This window comes from Natrix helvetica (assembly GCF_964273705.1).
Source record: "Natrix helvetica genome assembly, chromosome: 1".
Taxonomy (NCBI): domain Eukaryota; kingdom Metazoa; phylum Chordata; class Lepidosauria; order Squamata; family Natricidae; genus Natrix; species Natrix helvetica.
The window spans coordinates 13,422,807-13,444,129 of NC_138548.1; the positions used below are offsets into that span (position 1 = coordinate 13,422,807).

Below are 21,323 nucleotides of genomic sequence, written 5' to 3' on the forward strand. Positions count from 1 at the left end.
AAGGGATTCCAGATGGCGCTCCGCCCAGCGTCCCAGGGACTCCGCCTCTCTCATCAGTGCTCTGGATCTGGTGTCGCCCTGGCGGTTGATGTGGGCCTTGGTGGCCACATTGTCCGTCATCAGAAGCACATGTTGGCGATGGATGGGCCGGCTGAAATGGCGCAGGGCCAGGCGAGCAGCTCTCAGTTCCAGCAGGTTGATGCTGTAGCTGGATTCCACTTGGGACCACTTGCCCTGAACAACCAGGGACCCCATGTGAGCTCCCCAGCCGGAGAGGCTGGCGTCTGTGGTGATGATCAACCTCTCGGGTTCCTTGAATAGGTGGCCCTTGAGGATGGCCGGAGACACCCACCAGCGGAGAGACCTCTTCACGTCCGGGGGAACTCGAATCGGCCTGGTAGAGTTGCTCCTGGATGCCCTCTGGTGCGGCAGCAGCAGCCACTGGAGAGCCCTGGAATGCAGGCGGGCCCACGGCACGATGGAAATGCAGGAGATCATTTTTCCCAGCAGCTGCGACAGAAGGACCACTGGAGCCTGCCTCAAGCTCAACACCTTGTGGGTCAAGGACCTTAGACCGGTCAACCTGTCTCGGGAAAGGAAAACCCTGCACAAGTTGGTATCTATCACCGCCCCCAGGTGTACAAGTCTGTTGGTTGGGGTGAGATGGCTCTTCTCTATATTTAGAGAGAAGCCGTGGTTTCTGAGGGATCTCATAGTGGTTTGGAGATCCCGAAGGGCCTGCTGCCTGGACGACGACTGGATCAGGATGTCGTCCAGGTAGCACTGGAGCCTTATGGGCCTGCGTCTTAGCTGAGCCGCCACTACCGCCAGCACTTTGGTAAACGTCCGAGGAGCGGACGAGAGGCCGAATGGAAGAGCTTTGTACTGGAAGTGGCGACCCGCATAAAAGAAGCGCAGGAACTTCCTGTGCTGAGGACGGATGGGGATGTGGAGATATGCCTCTTTGAGATCTATAGATGTGAGAAGATCTCCCTGTCGAATCCCCGCCAGAATGGACTGCAGAGACTGCATCTTGAACCTCCGGTAGGCGATATGCCTGTTGAGGTTCTTGAGGTCCAAGATGGCTCTCCACCCCCCCGAGTTCTTTGGTACCAGGAAGAGGATGGAGTAAAACCCCCTCCCCTCTTCGCCTTGGGGAACTGGTTCCACGGCCCTGATGTCCAGGAGATGACGGACTTCCTGGTCCATACGCTGCCTCTTCTGGGGCAGGACGGGACAGGGCACCGGATGAAGGTCCGAGGGGGAAGGGACAGGAATTCTAGGGAGAGGCCTTCCCTGATTGTCTGCAGAACCCAAGCATCCTCGGTGTTCTGGGCCCAATGAGAGGCGAACAGCTGGAGGCGACCCCCGATGGGCGCCAAGCCCTGGCAGTCACTTTGACTTACGGAACGGCCTGTTGGAGGCCCCACCGCGGTTATACTTGCGGAAGCCGAACTGCTGCCTGCCTCTGTCCCGAAAAGGCGCTCTGTCTTGGGACCTGTCGCCCTGCTGGCCGAAGGACCTATTAGAGGGAGAGAAGGAAGAGGCAGAGGTGGAAGGCTCGGAGGCACGAAAGGACTGCCTCCTAGAGTAGGGAGCGGCCTTACGTTCCTGCTTTTTATTTAAAGAGGGTAGGATCTTCCTCTTGTCCTTGGACTCAATGAGGAGAGGATCCAGGGACTCGCCAAACAATTTGGACCCCTTAAAAGGGGCGGAAGCCAGTTTCCATTTGTTTTTCTGGTCCGCTTGCCAATGTCGGAGCCAGATCAGTCGACGGGAAGTTATGTTAGAACCGAGGGCCCTGGAGGCAAATTTGGTGGCATTGAGGGACGCGTCAGCGGCATACTGGGAGGCCGCGATTATTTTTGACACGTCCTGGTGGAGACGGATGTCTCCCGCCGGGAGCTTGTTTAGGAGCTCGCGCAGCCAGATCACAGAGGCCCTATTAAAAAAGGAGGCGGAAGAAGAGGCCCTGATGGCCCAGGCAGCCGCCAGATGGGTCTTGTGGCACGCCTTTTCCGCCTTCTTGTCCTCCGCCTTAAGGCCTTCCAGGAGGTCGGCCGGTAGCGAGGAGTTGGAAGTGAGCGCAGCGATGGGCGGGTCGACAGTGGGAAGGGCCAGAAGGTCCTCCAACACTGGCTCCATAGTATAAAGCTTCCTATCTACCCCACTGGGAGAGGATTGCGTGGCTGGCTGAGCCCACTGGCGCTGGATTAAGTCGAGGAACAGCCCCGGGACCGGAACCAGCTCTTGCTGGGGCGCTGGCACATCAAACATGACCGCATTGGGATTAGCCGGAGGGGCATCATCCGCCGGCGCGGTCGGCTTGGGCTTGATCCCCACCCTGGTGGCAGCCTTGACCTTGTGAAGGACCGATTTAAAAAGGCTGGGCTTGAAGAGACCCGCAAAGGCGGGCGCTTCGGGGGGAAGGTCCTCGTCGTCCGAGAGGCCTAGCACCTCCGGGTCAGGGTCCTCAATGGCAGAGGCCTCGCTGACCACCGAGGATTCCAGGGAAGGATGGCGAGCACGCTTGCTTGGGGGCGGAGCTGCCTGATCGGGTTTGGGACCCCTAGGGGCCGCTGCGGTAGGACTTTTAAATTTCATGGCCTCCGTGATGCCCTTGGCAATGGCACGGGCCATTAGCTCCTGCATGCGGGGCGATAACTCCTCAGAGTCAGAATCGGGATCCAAGCCCTCTACTAGGGGGGGTGAAGCCTCACCCTGCATATCGTCTATGCTAGCATCCCCAGGGGGAGGAACCTGTTCACAGGCCCAGGAAGGGACCGGGGAAGCCGGCTCTGCAAATGACCTATTAGGGGATAGGTCCTGGGATTCCACCTCCTCGGCGAGGACCGACTGGAGATCTTCCCGGGAGAGAGGGGCTCCTGAAAGGGACTGCACCCTGTCTGCCTGGCGTCTGGCCTTCTCGAATTGCTTGTCAAGGGCCCGCTGGCGCCTTTCAGCATCCTTGGCCTCAGCTACCGAAGGGGTTCTGGAACGCTGTTTCCCAGAGCTACCCCCACCACTCTTGCCCGCACCCCCACTCCCCGAAGAGGAGGAACCCTTGCTAGGGGCCTGCGAGAGGCTCGGCCTAGCGTCTTGGGAATCGGGAGGACTGGGCAGGTCCATAGTCAATGACCACACGAGATGGAGCAAGGCTATGATAAGGCAGAAGGATAGATATAGACTGGGTGCTGTAATGGGAAACAAAACGAAATGATCGTTAAAATTGCCATATATACAATTAATCGAATCAATACTATAAAATCATCCCATGTTTCACACCAGTCGGAGGCCCAGGGGTAGGATTGGGGCCTGCACCGGGGTGCAAGGCTCCGCAGGAGAAGCAGGGAGGAGAATGACTATAGAAAAAATTCTTTAGGCCTGCGCTTACTTAAGGCCTCCTCCCTGAGCCGGTATGATGACCGTTGGAATGGCACAGGAACCAGCGCCGCTCGCAAAAATAGACAAAAGGCGAAGGTGGCGATCCTAGCCCGAGAAACCCTTGCTAGGCCCTGCCACCTCCAGCGGCCTCCTGAACAACGAGGCTGATGCAAAATGGCGGCCATGGCTGGGCGCGCTATTTTCGCGCCTAAAAATGGCCGCCGCAACAGCGTGGGGCTAAGGGAGAGCGAGGGGCGAACGCGCCTCGCAATGGCGACGATCGCCCACTCCTCCCTGCGGCAGAGGTCCTCTAGCAGGCCGGGGAGCGAAAAAACTTCGACGAAAATAACAAACGAGGGGCCTGGGGAGTTAGGAACCTCGCCGCTGCAGCCGCGCCGTTTTAACGACAAGCGGCAGGCCTCCGAAGCCGTCCCAAGAGGATCGGCTGAGGGGCACCCCCCACCACCTTCCAGCTTACCTCCTGGCCTTCAAGTGCAGATTGTACTGAAGAAAGTCGCAGAATTTAAGAGAGAAACGTCTCACGATGTTGGAGGAATAGTAGAGAAAAACTTTAAACGTAATTTGAGAGTCCAAGCCAAAAAAAGGATCAATTTAGCTCAGAGCTCTAACTAAATACGTCCAAACGGGCTGACTGAGGAAGAATTCTGGGGGATTGAGCACACCAGGAGGAGGTGTGGCTTAAGGAAAAATAGTTCCTCAGTCCTAAGGGCAAGCAGACTGAATTAACCCATTGCTTGGACTCTCCAAGCGGTGTACAGGAAAATCTAAGAATTTTGTACTGTGCAGATTGAAAACCTTTCACCCCTTCTGGTATGAGATGGCAATTTGGGAGCAACAAGGGACTACACAGCTTCGTAAAGAGAAAGCTCTATGCGTCACGATATGGCAACCGTCACTACTTTAGATGGCCTCAATTCAAAATTATGGAGGAGAAACTCTATCCAGGGCTGTTAGTGCTCAGTGCTTGCCTGGAGATTCACATCTGGAAAAAGCTACAGCATTTTAGGTACCCAGTATAGGAAGTGGGACCTGATCCAGCAACTATCCTCTTAGATTTTTGGGCCACACAAGGTTCTTGTGTGGAACCAGAGGGAAGAAAAGGTTGGATAACAAAATGTCTCCAAGAGAATGAATGAATGAATGAATGAATGAATGAATGAATGAATGAATGAATGATTTGACTCAGCATATGAAACCAACAAAGGAGAATATTTTTGTCTCAGGGTTGAAATAAGGGATTGTTGGTGCTCTGAGCAACAATATTGCAGGATAACTCTCCCCACAGCCAGGAGTTCGATCCTGACTGGTTCAAGGTTGTCTCAGCCTTTTATCCTTCTGAGGTCCGTAAAATGAGAAGCCAGATTATTGGGGGACAATAGGCTGACATTGCAAATTGCCCAGAGAGAGTGCTGTAAAACACCCTGGAGTGCTATATGTGCTACTGCTATGCTAGATGTGAGATGGGAGGGCTATACAAATTTACCGATATGTTATGATATGATATAATATAATAATAATCAAAACAAAACAAATAAAATCTGTACAGCTTATCGTTACAGTTCTGAGCTTGTCAGCTTTTTGATATTATTGGCTGTGGCTTTTCTGATCACACTCCTTTTGATAAGGGTTTGGTTTGGCCACCTCTGATTCTGTCTATCCTGGGCAGCCTTCTTTGAGCTCAGCTGACAAAAGGTCAGTAATTCTGTACTTTAAAAATAAGGAAGATCCAAAAGCAGACAGCGTTGCAGGATGGAAACGGAACCCCCCCCCAAAGAAAAAAAAAGCACACAGGCATGCTCTTGGCTCAAAGTCCATAAAAAAACCAACAACAGGAAAGCAGATGTAGGCATGAATTTGATCAGAAAGAGAAGACGATGATGATAATTTAATAATCTTGATCCGTTTGACTCCGAGTGACTACGAATAAAGAAATATTGCAATAAAACAAATGAAAGAGGGCAAGGGGTGACAGACAAGGTGGAACGAAGCAACGGGGATCATTCTGCCGGGGGCAAAGGCCTGGGTGATGTTTATACTTATACCTGTTATCTTTTACATATTTGAAAACTAAATAAAATAATAAATAAATAAATAATAGAGTAGGGGGCCATCTAGATCTTGCCCAGGAGGTTTGGAGAAGTTTAAGTTTTATTAGATTTATAGACCGCCCCCTCTCCCCGAAGGGTCCTCATTGCAGAGGGCAAACACTGCCAAGGAGAAAGTGTGCTTCCAGAGCCCCAATAAAACGACATTGTTTAGGTGAAGGAATCCAGAACACCAGCCAACCCTGCAGAACTGAATGAAGACGGAGAAATGTTATGGGAGACAGACCGTTCCTCAAAAAAAGAAACACGATAATCTCCAAATGTGGACTTTTCCTTCTTTGATATCCCCTTTAAGACACACCACAACTTATTTAACCTAGACTTTCACAAGTACGGTTGATACCTGACACCCTCAACCCTGGAGAGTCAGGGCATCGACATCCGATACTCTTAAAGAGGAAGAACTCTTCCCTACGATGACGACGTCTTTAAAATACACACGCTGGAACGCAAACGGGCACGTGTTTGCATCCTTTGCCCCGTACTGGAATGGCCCATTTTTTACGGAATATGTTTTCTTCAGAGGGCACATTTTATTTTCTTCCAAACGGATGCATTTCCCTTCTGTGCCAATGAATGGAACATACATTCAGGATTGGGTGATCCTTTGCAGAGATAACGTAAATGTTTGTATGCAACCCGTCCTTAGCGATCTGGGGCCCTTAAAGTCTCCATTCTCCACAGCAGTCATTCTCAAGGGCCAGCTGGTCAGAGCGAGGCCAATGGTAGGTCAAGTGATTTCTCTTCCTACTGACTCATAAGCTTCTCAGAGCTTTAGCCTTGCTTAGTTCTTGCAAAGTCGTTTCTGAAACACAGTTTGGCTTTTCTTAATGCTACCATTTCTGGCAAGCGGTACAGGCAGAAAGCAAATTGAAATGGCTACAGGAAAAGGGTTAACCACGGGCTCACGCTGTTGTTGCAAACTCTCCCTTGTTACAAGTGAGACATCAGCTCCTTTCTCTGAGTTAGAGAGAAAAATCCATGTCTAGCTTACTCAGTGCCTAAGATCTATTAGTTACTAGAAAGGCGAGAGCAAAACGAAAACAGCAATTAGCAAATTACTGAGAACGGTCCTTCTGGGTATTGGCGCCTTGGAAAAGGTATGTTCCTAGACTCCTGGCGTTTTGCTCCCATAGACTAACCCAGCTCTCCTCCTACACCTGCATGCTTGTTTTTTCATTACTAAGAGGATGGAGGGAAACAAAGTGCAAGGAAGCAAAGGGTGACATCTCAGCATCCTTTATCCCTTTGCACAAAAACTGGAAGGCGACCTTCACCAAACCAGCCACAAAAACAAAAAAATAAAGTCAGAAATCTGCAGTTCTCAAAAAAGGGATATTTTTGGAATTAGAAAAAAGTACACTTGTTTTTACAAAGGGAGATAAGTTTCTAGTGCTTAGGCACAGCTGCGCTTAAAACATGAGGTCAGAAGCGTACTATCTTTTAACACTAGTATGAGAAGGAAGGACTCACTGGAGAAGAGCTGAATGCTGGGAACAATTGAGGGCAAAAGAAGAAGGGGACGACAGAGAATGAGGTGGCTGGATGGAGTCACCGAAGCAGTCAGTGTGAGCTTAAATGGACTTTGGGGAATGGTAGTGGACAGGAAGGCCTGGAGGAATGTTGTCCATGGAGTCGCGATGGGTCAGACACAACTTTGCAACTAACAACAACAAAATAGATTTTTATTTTAAAAAATGTATTGCTTGCCATATTTATAAATTAAAATAAGCGACAAGATACGGATTGCTACTCTTCTTGTTTATCGGGATGCAATATGGAATTACTTCTCTTAAAGTTCCTCTTCTATACATCTATTTAAAATCATCATTTTAAGGCCTTAGACTGGTTTCAAATCCAGCTCCATCATGGTTGCGATAAACTTGATTTGGTTTTTAAAATGAAAAAAAGGTACGACAGGAAAACATAGAAAATTAGTCCTCTAAACACTCATCCCACCTGTAAGAAAACTAGAGGGGATGTGGTATAAAACCACATGTGGACTGCACAGATATTTGTAATAAAGTGTTAAATACATCAAACAAATTTCAATTTTTCAATTTTATTTGATTTATAGACCGCCCCCTCTCCCTGAAGGGACTCGGGGCAGTGTACAGGCACCACATTAAAAATCATATACAAAGAATAAATACACTTAAAATCAAATTAAACCTTAAAGCTGTACAGGATGGTAAAAATTAAAACCAACTTAAAACCAACCCCTAAAAATTTAAAAGTGCAGAATTGAGGGACTAAACTGGGATTAGGCCAGGCCAGCTAAACTAAACAGGTGGGTTTTAAGCTTCTTACGGAAGGAGCGGAGATCGGTAGTTGTTCTGATGTCCGGGGGGAGGTCATTCCAGAGGGTCGGGCCCATCACAGAGAAGGCCCTACTCCTGGGTGCCACCCGCTGGCACTGCCTTGTGGACAGCACCCAGAGGAGTCCCTCTCTGTGAGAGCGGATCGGCCGAAGGGATGTATGGGGCAGGATACGATCCCGCAAGTACCTAGGTCCTGTGCCATGGAGCGCTTTAAAGATGATAATCAACACCTTGAAACGCACCCGAAAAGCCACAGGTAGCCAGTGCAGCCCACGCAGGAGAGGTGTTACGTGGGAGTACCTAGAGACTCCCACAATTGCCCGCGTGGCCGCATTCTGAACCAACTGCAGCCTTTGGGCGCATCTCAAGGGGAGCCCCATGTAGAGAGCATTACAGTAGTCCAGCCAGGACGTCACAAGTGCATGGGTGACTGTGCGGAGGGCGTTCCGGTCCAATAGGGGACGCAATTGGCGCACCAGGCGAACCTGGTGAAACGCCCCCCTTGCCACGGCCGTCACATGGTCATCCATTGACAGCCGGGCATCTAGGAAAATATTGGCATCCTTCACATGAATTTGATTTTATAGCCATTTACCTATCTCTGACCAACATGTACCGTATTTTTCTGAGTATAAGATGCACCTTTTTCCCTCAAAAAAGAGGCTGAAAATCAGGGTGCGTCTTATACACTGAATTTCAGAGCTCCTGGGGGCTGTGGAGGGCAAAAATGAGTGAAAAACTGGTCGTTTTTTGCTCAATTTTGCCCCCCCAGCTCCCAGGAGTACTGTATAAACCTCCTAAAGGCTATGCATGCAATTTCTTTTGACAAAAACAGACCCGTTTTTGCAAAAAGCGGACCGTCTTTTGCTAGTTTTTTTGGGGGGCAACCCCCAGGAGCACTCTGCAAGCCCCCTAAAGGCTATTCAGGCCTTTTTTGGGGGGAAAAACAGGCCCGCTTTTGCAAAAAAATGAGCTGTTTTTGGGAAGTTTGCAGAGTGCAAAAACCTGTTTTTTTTAATTTGCCTCTTCAAAACCTTGGTGCGTCTTATACTCCGGTGCGTCTTATACTCTAAAAATACGGTGATCCTTGACTTGCAACCATTCATTTAGATAGCTTTTAAAGTTTCAAGGCACTGAAAAAAAATGACTCACAACCATCACAGCATCCTCACAATTACATGATTAAAACTGGCATGCTTGGCGACCAGCATATGTTGCCGTGTCCTAGGGTCATGTGATAGCCATTCGCGACCTTCTCAGAAGCAAATGCAATGAGGGAAGCTGGATTTTCTTAATGACTGCAGGATTCACTTAACAACTGCCGTAATTCAATTAACAAGCAGGGCTAAAAGATTGTAAAATCAGACATGACTCATTTGGCAACCGTCTCTCTTAGCAACTAAAATTCTGGTCCCAGATGTGAACATAAATTGAGGGCTACCTGCACTTTCCCACCAATATAGTTATAGTCCTCACATACAGATTGTGGAATACAGATAGTCCTTGACTTACATCAGTTCATTTAGTGACCTTTCAAATTTACAACATCACTGGAAAATGTGACTTACGTCCATTTTTCAGAATTATGACCTTTGCAGCATCTCCATAATCGTGTGATCAAAATTCAGATGCTTGGCAATCAGTTCATATTTATGATGGTTGCAGTGTCCCAGGATCATGTGATCCACTTTTGCGACCGTCTAACAAGCGAAGTCAATGGGGAAACCAGATTCACTTAACAAACAGGTTACTAACTTATCAAACGGCAGTGATTCGCTTAACAATGGTGAAAAGGAAGATCGTAAAATGGGGCAAAATTCAATTAACCAATGCCTCACTTAGCAACAGAAATGTTGGGCTCTGAAGAGGAGGAGCCAGTGTTGCGACGAGACGACATGCGATCTCAATGCTCTGAGATCGCAGTTGATACTTTTGCCGCTGGATGGTCCAAACAGACCTAAACTGTCCCACAGAGACGGTGAACAGGAAGAATAAGTCTTGCTGATCTCAGGGACATCGCAAAGTCCCTGATCGATCCAAGAGAAGTTCTTCAAGACGGCGACAAAAAATCCAGCCATTAGGCTGATGAAGTCGGGAGGGCTCCAAAATGGAAGGATACGGAAAGAGAAAGTGTTTCCAGCTGGTGAAGAATTTTTACCATTTTAAGAGAGACTGCCTATAAAAAACTTAAAATTAATTTAAATTGGAGAACAGAAGAAATAAGCAGAGGAATTAAATTTGGAATGGTTTTGGACAGTGGGTTATCTTACTTTTTAAATGCTATCTTCACGAATGGAATTTATGCAAGCCTTTTAAAACGAATGGATCACTTTTTCTTCTATTTTTTTTCTTTTAGTATTCTTTGTAACCTATGGACTAAAATTCTCCTCTTTCATTACTGTGGGTGTTCTTCTAACTCATTCAATCAGATTTTTTTTAAACTTGAAATACAAAAAAGATACAAAAGGAAACAAAGAAAATTGCAACATTGCAACAATAACACTGCTACTCGGAGGCTGGATATTTGTGTATTGGAAACGAAACACTTTTATTTTTCTCACTGATTATCCTGGCTTGGCACTTCAGTGTCTCACTGCTTGTTTATAGAGAGTGATAAGAAGAAAAGCATACAGGTGTCCCTTTGAAGTATATCTTTAACCAGAGAAAGGTGAAAATGAAATGTTATTGTGAATCTATGCTTAATCTTGTTAAAACCTTCTAAGCTAGAGCAGCAGTGTTTGTTAGCTGGAGATAATGGCACAATTTCAACAGAAGAAAGAAGTTTTAAGTCTGCAAAAGTTATTCTCAGAAATACAGAAATTATCAAACACACACGAGAGGATAGAGAAGTTGGAAGACTTAGTGCATCTAACAGCAAAATATGATGATGAAGTTGAAGATGTTTATCAAGTGGAAAAAGTGGTGGTTAAAATCCTAAAAATCAAAGAGGAAAATGAATATAAAGAAATTAAAATTGCTGATATTTATGGTGATTGGCTTGTCTCTGAAAATGGAAAGAGTAGAATATTGAAAGAGGAATTAAATGGAGGGGAAATCTACCCCAGATGGCAAGATACAGAAGAAGAAAAAACAAAAGAATTTATGGCTTTAAAGAGAGAAATTTTATTAGCAATATCATTGATAACACTACTGACAATCAAAGATAAGCTGATTAAGGAAACAGAAGAAGGGCATCGAAATTACATGAGAGATTTTATAAGCAAGGAGTTGCTAAGAGGAGTCCATACAAAGTTGATTAAGGAGATGATTAGAGGACTGACACCACAAATGGCAGAAGATATGAGATTGTTTTGCTACTGGAAAGATACAGGTTGATAGATGGAAGCGTATAGTTTAAAACTAGTTAAACTTAGTGAAATTTAGTGACAATAGATATAGTTAAATAAATAATTGATAATGATAATAATGTATACAATGTGTAGTGTTATGATAAGTAATAATGGGATATGACTATTGAATGGTACCCATGAAAGGAAGATTAGAAATCCTTTTGGATTATATATAAAGGTTAATAAAAAAAACTAAATTAGATACAATTAAGTCTTGATTATTGGGGGGGAAATGTTATGATACGGGATATAGTCAAATAAAGGAGGGATAATGATAACAACGTATATACAGTATATATATGTATGGGTACATCATAAGGAAACTGGATGTAAATTGTAAACAGTGATTTGTAAAGGAGGATTAGAAAAAATTTTGTTACTAAATATTATGGATGTTTAGCTAGAATAGGACATAAGGATTCAGTGTTATTGGAGGATTTTAAAAATAGTAAATGAAATGCCAGTATGTGGTTATGTATTAAATCTTGGTATATTTTATGATGAAGGATGTTTAAACAATTATAGTCAAATGAAAATGGAGGTATGATGATGGTAACATGTATAAATATCTGAGTTAAAATACTTGAGTTAATATGAATTATGTTTGTTGACTGTGGAAGAGATGCACGTAAGCCTTTTTGTAACCGATACACTTTCTACAGTATGTAACGAAGGATGTGTTGTGTCTGTTTTGAAAATAAAAAATAAAAATAAAAATTATTTAAAAAATAATAATGTTGGGCTCAATTGTGATCATAAGTCGAGGGCTACATGTAGGCTTCCTTTCTTCCAAAAGCAGGGCAGAGGTTTTGAAGAGGTTGATGAAATATCTTCTATGACAGGGGTCACCAACTTTTTGGACCTCAGGGCCCACTAAATTCGTAATTTTAAATCCCGTGGACCACTAATATGAATTAGTGATGCAATGGGGTCCTTCAGGCACTTAGCTTGGCCGCTTGTTAGCGGAGAGAAGCGCCCAGGGTCATCCTTAGGTTTGCTGTCCATTGCAGCCAGGAATCCCAAATATGGCCAAAAATGAATGCTTGTCTTGTAGCCAGTCCAGGTGCTAGATTGCCCCCCTGCAAACTCTTTTGAGGAGGCCGGCTGAAGTTTCTTACTGAAGCGCCTGGACTCCCAGGAAGGGAGGGAGGGAGGGAAGGGCTGGAGCTAAGGCAGCCAAGCTAAGTGCCTGAAGGACCCTATCCCGTCAGCAAGCGGGAGTAATTGCTTTGGTGGGACGTATTTGGCCCATGGGCTGTAGCTTGAGCATCCCTGATTTAGTGCAATATAAAAAAATGCAAAAATGCAAAGATTTTTCTGCAGACTACCAACATTTTCTCGCGGATCACCGGTGAGTGACCACTGTTCCATGATATCAAAGGAGCTTAAGTGATAATTCAGAGGCAGAAGCTTCAGTGCCAGCTCTTCTCTATGATACCAAAGCTTTTATTTCAAGCATCAGTAATCTTATTATACTGAAAGTGACCTATGAGGATTTCGGCTTTCTCTCAAGGCCATATAAGCAGAGCTGTGACCTTGGAAATTTTGCAGGTCCAAATTCTCCACAGAAAGCTTTCCATTTCCATCGACTTGGGTGGTTTCTTTGAATGTGATATTTTATTCTGTCTGTTAGCCAAAGTTTTCAACGTTCCCACCACATAAATAATTTATTTAAAAGCTTCAAATCTCACGAACTAGGCTGGATGGAATTTGGGTTCTGGTTCCAATAATGCAGCCCACGTCCTTGTGCCTGATAATAAATTGAATAGGCTAACAGGAACGATATTTCTCTGCAAAGTAAAAAAAGATAAATCTGGATTTTTCCTTTTGCAAATCAATTTGGGAAACTCAGGCTTGGTGATCAAATGTATCTGAATTTATGATACAATAGCAATCTTCCAATATCTAAGCGACTGCCAGAAAGAAGAGGGAGTCACGTTATTCTCCAAAGCACCTGAGGGCAGGACAAGAAGCAATGGATGGAAGCTAATCAAGGAGAGAAGCAACCTAGAACTAAGGAGAAATGTCCTGATAGTTAGAAGAATTAATCAGTGGAACGACTTGCCACCAGAGGTTGAGAATGCTCCAATACTGGAAGTTTTTAAGAAGAGATTGGAAATGGCATAGGGTGGTATAATGAAATTTAGAGTATGGCAACAAATGATAAATTAACAACAGTAATTCAATTTTTAAAAAGGATGATTAAAGCAAACAATTATAATGAAATAATACAATACAATAATACAATAGTAGAGTTGGAAGGGACCTTGGAGGTCTTCTAGTCCAACCCCCTGCCTAGGCAGGAAACCCTATACCGTTTCAGTCAAATGGCTATCCAACATCTTCTTAAAGGGGCATTCACAACTTCTGGAGGCAAGCTGTTCCACTGATTAATTGTTCTGTCAGGAAGTTTCTCCTCAGTTCTAAGTTGCTTATCTCCTTGATTAGTTTCCACCCATTGCTTCTTGTTCTACCCTCAGGTGCCTTGGAAAATAGTTTGACTCCCTCTTCTTTGTGGCAACCTCTGAGATATTGGAACACTGCTATCATATATGAAATATGGGGGGATTTTATAAAAACAGTGTTGGCGGAGGGCAAAGGGAATAAATCTACTCAAGAATATATGTTCTTTTGGAGGGGATAAGGGCACAAGTGGAATATATTGTATATATTTTAATTGTTATAGATTATAGAAGAAAAAATATAAGGTGGGGAATGGTCTCTGGGGGATGCACTGTAATATTTGCATTTTTTCCTTTTATTTTTTGTATTTAGATGTATATGTACTGTTTGTATTATTTGTATTTAAAATAAAAAATATTTTTAAAAATGAAATGGCATAGGGTTGCCTGCTTGAGCAGGAAGTTGGACTAGGGGACTTCCAAGGTCCCTTCCAACTCTGCTATTTTGTTATTCTGAATTGGGTATTCTGTAGGGTTGGATCAGATTCCCAGATCACCTTCCTGTGAGTGTCTGGGTTTGCTTTCCAGCAACTGCCAAAAATACATGACATTAGATTTGTGTGTGCATGTCTTCAAATCCGTTTCCTGATTCTAGGAGACTGCCTGAAGAAGTCTCTGTGATATTTTAGGGAAAGGGTTTCTTTCTCTTTTTTTTTTTTTGGAAGCGTTTTGCCATTGCCTCCTTCTTAGGGTTGAGTGAGAGTGACTGGCTCAAAAATCACTCAGCTGGCTTTGTAGCTAAGGCAGAACTAAAACACTGCCTCCTGATTCCTAGCCTGGTGGCTTAATCTGTTTTGTTTATTTTTAATAAACACTAGCCGATAATTCGGTGTTGCCCGGGTATTTATTTATAGGGGGGGAAATGGCCAGACCAAACATAATTTATAATGTTGGATTTTCCCCCTTACCAGAGGGAGCCCTCTTGTGGAGTACTGTGAAGCCGTTACCATGGCAACGCCACTGCAGTGTACAGAAGAAGCCATTTTACGGCAGTACAGTAGAAGATGCAGCCTATTAAAGGCACAACAGGCTGCATCTTAACAGAACACACACCCTCAGGGATGTTAGGGGTGTCTTACTCCCACAGTATTTGTCTAAGTAATCTGTATACCAAGTTTGACTGGAATTGCTGGAGGCGTCCCAGATTTATGCTGGAACACTCACATCCATTTTTATGTATATAGATTGCTATTTGCTTATCCATTTTTATTTTTTAAATGTATATTTAGGGAAATTAGATTCAAATCGACCAAGTAAAGTCTTTTGAACCATTCCAACAGCTGTTCTCCCATATTATTTTCTCAAGATGTACAGGTATAATTAATGGAGAATATTTGGGATGAAATGAGGGGTCCTTGACGCTCTTTAAGCTTGGTGGTTTTCTTGCATATGTGCACTTCTGTTCCCAGCATTCACCAGCCAGCATGGGGAAACAAATAATGAGGTGGCTTTTTTTAAAAAAATGTATATTTTATTTTTAAAAACCAATATAATACAGTACTCTCATCTGCTTTATTCCTTCCAAGATCATGGAGAAGCTTTCAAAAGTCTATTCTTCCATTACATCAGAGAAATTTTAACCAATCACTCACAGCAAAGGCTTCTCTGCTAGGTGACACTGAATTTGGGTTCTGCTTCCAATAATATCACCTAAATTCTTGAGCCCAATAATAAGTTGAATAGGCTAATAGAATAATATTTGCAAAGAAACCTTTCTGATTTGAAGTTATCCAGAAAACCCCCTGCTGCAACGGCTTCTGGCAATCCTCTGCTTGTGAAAATGAAGTTCGGGAGGGCAGCCATTTTCAAAGGCAGAGCTATCGCGGGCTGGTTCCTTGCTCTTTCCAGGGCAGCATCGCAGGTCAGATCTAAGCACCCCACAGGCCGGCTCCAGCTCCCAGGCCTTGAGTTTAACACCCCTGCTCTATAGTGCTTGACAATAATGGGATTGGTAGCTCAACATACCTGAAAGGCAGCAACATGCAGTAACGATAGACCAGTGTTTCTCAACTATGTGAACTTTCAGATATATGGACTTCGACTCCCAGAATTCCCCATGCTGGCTACCGAATTCAGGGAAGTGAAGAATAAGTCACTTAATAAGACTTCCTCTACTCTGGGTCCGCAGTGTCAAATAGTGAAAGCTATGTCTCCAGTTTTTCTCCCTTAACTAGGTTAAGAAAAAGCTACCTGTGTTCTCTCACTAATAATTAGTGTCAGGCTCTTTTGCAGACATTTAAAAGTGAAACTGTTTTTTCCCCCAAAATCTCAGTTTTCTTGCACAAGATGCATTGGGGGGGGGGGGAGAACCGAGTTAGAATTCAAACTACTGGTTTGAATTTAAGAACCATATAGTCCATGTATTTTAGGGCAGAGTTTTTCTAATTTTCTTTTTAACCCATAATCCAGCGAGGAGCTAAGTCTCTTCACTGATAACAGGAGAGTTTCCTCCTATTTACCTGAAGGATTTCCCATTTCTTCACAAAAATGGCCCCATTTTTTGACAAAAAAGGGCATGCATAGCCTTTAGGAGGCTTTTAGAGTACTCTTGGGGGCTGGGAGGGCGTTACTTGCTCATTTTTACCCTCCCCAGCCCCCAGGAGCACTTTGCAGGCCTCCCAAACCCTCTGCACATCCAATTTTGCGAAGGGGATGGGGTTTCCGGAGGCCAAAAAATGCTGTATTCAGTGTATAAGACGCACCCACATCTTCACCCTTTTTTGGGGGGGAGGGGAGAAAGGTGAGTCTTATACTCCAAAAAATACAGCCAGGGCAGGTGGGGGAGCCTACCCACGATCTCTTCTAGCGGTTTGCTTGAACTGGTCTGAACCAGCCACCTCTGTGGATAGATGACTTTTGAGGAACAGAAAGCAAACACTGTTTGTTTGTTTTTAAGATGCAGAGACGTTCATTCTCCCTAGTGCCTTGAACCATTTAGAGACAGAGGCTAAAACCAAAACAGAGGCCAGGAGCTCCAGCGGTCCAACCCAAGAACTTCCTTGTAGGTTCAGACTGGAGGGGTTTATCCAAGGTCAACATCCGACAGCAGCAATTAGAGGCTCGTTCCTACACAAATGTTCCAGGCTTAGTTGTGGGCATGTAAGAAATGCCATACTTCTATAGTCTCTGCTCCCTCCTTTCCACTAAGCAAGGTTTTCTACCTTAAGGAACCAGTTCTCTTCTCTGCCTGGGCCAAGAGCCGAGTCCCAGCCAGGCGCCATAGAAAGATGGGGGAATTTGACTAGGTGTTTCCTCTGCATTTTCTCTTTGTCATCCTCCAGAATCGTTCGCTTCCCTCAACCTTCTTCTCCAATTCTCCACATCTGCTCTTCTTCAGAGCAGCCTTTATGCTCAGCAGGAATACATCACATACTTTGTTATGTTTCGGGAAGGCAAAGAATCACGGCCTTGTGCAGAGATCACATACTGTAACAATCGGTTTGCCCAAGACTGAAAATGCGAGCATGTGGGCGGCGTCAAACACACGGCAATTATAGCTCTGGGGCAGATTCCTGTCACTGGTCAGAACTATTGGTACCAGCCTGAATCGGTATTAGCCCACTTCTGGACTTTTGCCACCTTTTCCAATGAAGAAATTATTATTAAAGGGAATCAGAAAAGATGAATCAACCATAATTCTCCAAAGCACCTGAAGGCAGGACAAGAAGCAATGGGTAGAAACTAATCAAGGAAAGAAGCAACCTAGAACTAAGGAGAAATTTCCTGACAGTTAGAACAATTAATCAGTGGAACAGAAGTTGCCTCCAGAAGTTGTGAGTGCTCACAACTTCTGTGGAAATTTTAAAGAAGACGTTGGATAACCATTTGTCTGAAGTGGTGTAGGGTTTCCTGCCTAAGGAGGGGGTTGGACTAAAAGACCTCCAAGGCCCCTTCCTACTCTGTTATTCTATTCTATAATTGTATTTGTGTGTTTTGTGTGGAAGAGAGAGAGGAATTGGCAACAATGGGGGCCACCATTACCACCAATGTACACAATATACTCTTGGGGTTTCCTTAGTGGTCTCCTGTCCTCTGAAATCCAATCCTGATGAATCTTTTAAATTCAACCAAGGTCAACTAGCTGCCTCCATCCGCTGGGATAGCTGCTTTTAATTACTAGTTTAATTAGTCCATTTAGAATAGTGGGGAGTACGAAAATGGGATTGTAGGCTAAAGGTCTAGTGGTTAAGGCACCAGGCTAGAAAGCAAGAGACCATAAGCCAGGGATGTCCAAACTTGGGAACTTTAAGACTTGTGGACTTCAGCTCCCAGAATTCCCCAGCCAGCATGGGTGGCTGGGGAATTCTGGGAGTTGAAGTCCACAAGTCTTAAAGTTCCCAAGTTTGGACACCCCTGCCATAAGCTCAAGTCCCACCTTGGCCATGAAAACCAGCTGGGTGTCCTTGAGCCAGTCCCTCTTTCTCAGCCCAACTCACCTGACAGGGATGTCGTTGGGAAAATAGGGGGAGAAAAGTGTATTGGATGTATTTGTTGCCTTACTTGTAGAAATAATAAAGGCAGCAAATAAATGAATTTATATATCTATTTTCTATATGTCCACCTAGAAAATCAAGCATGAAACCGTGGCTTTCACGATCAAGTAAATTTGAACTGGGATACAGGCTGGCCTTGTTTAGTGACCACAACTAGGACCCTCAACTTGGTCCTTAAACAAAGCAGTCTGAAAGTGAAGCCACAACTGTTTACAATCTTGCTTCAGCTTCTCTTTGCTTTACAGACCTGTGAAGGTTGTAAACGCAAGGATGGTTGTTACAAAGTTTCTTTTTTGTCACCATTGAACAGTCACTAAGTGAGGACTACCTGAATATCAAGGTTGTCTGATCTAGCACATCTCATTCAGGAGGTAGGCCTTCTGCAATGAAGAATCAGATCAGGGGTCTCCAACCTTGGCAACTTTTTAAGACTTGTGGACTTCAACTCCCAGAATTCCTCAGCCAGCAAAGGCTGAGGAATTCTGGGAGTTGAAGTCCACAAGTTTTAAAGTTGCCAAGGTTGGAGACACCTGGATCAGATCACCTTCCCAAAAAATGTCTCCCAGTTTCTAGCCTGGTACCTTAAAACTACTGCTGGCCTTGCTAAAAACTGTAACAGGCCTGAGCAAAACTCTCTGATTCCTGTCAGTCACCATTTTTAGGTCCCAGTTCTGTACACTAGGAGTTTTACAAGGACGTTTTAAATCAGTATTGCTATTTCCTGATTTATGTTTTTTCCCCCTCTAAAGTATAGAGGGAAATCTGGATTAAAATTGACCAAGGAAAATGTTTGGACTACAGTAGTGGTTTCCTCACGCTGGATGGGGGATTCTGGGAATTAAAGTCTGCACATCCTGAAAGTTGCCAAGGTTGAAAACACTGCTCTAAATAATCCCACCCGACAGATTAAACCCCAATTAATTTGAACAGGGACACGGTGACTCAGTGGCTAAGACGCTGAGCTTGTCAATCAGAAAGGTCGGCAGTTCGGCGGTTCGAATCCCTAGCACCGCCTAACAGAGTAAGCCCCCATTACTTGTCCCAGCTTCTGTCAACCTAGCAGTTCGAAAGCATGTAAAAATGCAAGTAGAAAAATAGGAACCGCCTTTGGTGGGAAGGTAAGTGTTTCATGCTCCTTTGGCGCTTAGTCATGCCAGCCACATGACCACGGAGACATCACGGAGGACAGTGCTGGCTCTTCAGCTTTGAAACAGAGATGAGCACCGCCCCCTAGAGTCAGGAACTACTAGCACATACGTGCGAGGGGAACCCTAACCTTTAATTTGAACTTATTGAGGTTGGGAGAAAAATGGCTTATTTCAATCCTAATTGCTAAATTGACCAAATGAGACACGCTATTTTCCAAGGGCAGACAAGGACTAACGGATGGAAACTGATCAAGGAGAGATTCAATATAGAAATATGGAGAAGTTTTTTGACAGTGAGAACAAGCAACCAATGTTTGCCTTTGGAAAGCTGTGGGAGCTTCATCACTGGAGGCTTTCAAGGAAGAGACTGGACTGCCATTTGTCAGAAATGGTGTAGGGTCTCTTGCTTGGAGAGGGTTAGACTAGATGACCTACAAGGTCCCTTCCAACTGTTAATCTGTTAAAATCTGGACCGAAAGCTAAGGGCTTTTGAGTGAAGGGTATACAGCACTTCATACCTACCAGCATCCAAGACCTTGCCCCCCCCCCCAAAAAGGCCTCTGATTCTTTCTCTGCCCTCTCCCACTTTACCAAAGCAACACAACACGGTGACCAGTTGGGCCCATTCCATATATGCGCAAAAAGGCATTCTCTTGCTTACACGCACAAAGTGACAGGTCGCTTAACGTTCATTTCTTTCTTTCTCAGGCCGCGCAAAATTGGGATTTCGGCCCACCGCCTCCCCTTCCCACAATTCTGAGAGGGGGAAAAAACCACCAATGCAATCCAACGGCCCATTTCTTTCTCGCCAAAGCCGAGCCGGTGGCTCGTTGCGCAGCCTCGCACGCACTCCGCAGTTTTCGGTTTCTCTCTCCACATACACCCCCCCGCGCCCCATCTTGAAATGCAATGACACGGCCGATTTTGATTGTCCTCCCCCCCCCCCAACCTCATTTCGCCCCGTCTTCACAGGCGGGCGTGCACGGCCGGCAAAGGCCGATTTCCTCCCCCTCCGAGCAAAAACAACGCAAGGACCCACAATATCCTTGCTACCCGGTTCTCTGCACGCATTACACAGATACGCACACTACATACGCAACCCACCCACCCCCCAATTCCTAGGCTCCCAGTGAATAACCCAGCTTCGTTCGCAACCAAAATAAGAGATCTCTTTACATGGTGCAGGGACGGATTTCAACACACACACACACACAACCAAAAAATGGCAAGGCAGCCTTTTCTCCCCCCAAAAGGCAATTCAATAAAATGATTCCCCGGGCTATTGCAAGCATGGACCAACTTGGCTCCCTTGCAGTGTCCTTCCCCCCACCCGCCCCAACACAAACACACAACGAGGCAAATTGCAGTGTAATGCAGCGAGCTTTTCGGATAACATCCCCCAAGAAAGAAAATCCCCCCTCCTGCCTGCCTTCCTCGATCTGGATTCCACTAACCCGAAAGAGGTAGCGAGAGGCTGCGCTGCGCGCTAGAGTCCAACCGACGGCGCAAAGAAGAAAAAGCAGCGCCTCCGTCCAGGCCAACTGGGCATTCTCGGCCCACGTCCGGAGGGACAGTTCCCAGCCGCAATCTGTGCAGCTCCGCAGCGCCCCGACTAGGCTCCGGTAACTCCGCCGCACCAGCTGCTCGTAGCTCGGCATAGGCTCGGCCGCCTGCATCCTTTTCCCCGGCCGCTCGCGGCTTCGTCGCGCAAGCACCAGCGGCAAGTGCAAGGCTGCCTCCTGCTGCAGCCGCCCATCAGCGCGCGCGCCGGTCCCGCAGCAGCTGTTGGCAGCTGGAAACAGCGGCGGGGCCGCTCTGCGCAAGCGCAGGTCCTGAACCAGCGGAAAAAAAGCGAAGCCCGCCTGGCCGCCCGAGGGGTGCGACCGCTAGAGGGCGCCCGGCAACACCTGCGTTTTGGAGGAACACGCTTGTCGAAAGAGCCCCGGCGGGGCAGACTCGCGAGTTAAAGGCGCGGGTGGATCGCAGCCCCCTGCAAGCGGCGAGGCTGATCGCGGTTCCTTCTCAAGATCCTCCTGGAT

The 21,323-nt window shown here is 45.8% G+C and overlaps 1 protein-coding gene across 2 annotated transcripts in view; it reads right to left on the reverse strand.

The window, feature by feature from the left end:
* CERS1 (ceramide synthase 1) overlaps positions 1-21,031 on the reverse strand; it is a 65,895-nt gene extending 44,864 nt beyond the window's left edge. The window contains exon 1 of one of the 2 annotated variants that reach the window (XM_081959966.1): positions 20,739-21,031. In XM_081959966.1, the coding sequence (XP_081816092.1) occupies positions 20,739-20,960 (222 nt within the window). In that variant the 5' untranslated portion in view covers positions 20,961-21,031. The remainder of the gene's footprint in view (positions 1-20,738) is intronic. The other variant, XM_081959965.1, reaches the window with a different exon arrangement.
* Between the last annotated feature and the right edge of the window lie 292 nt (positions 21,032-21,323).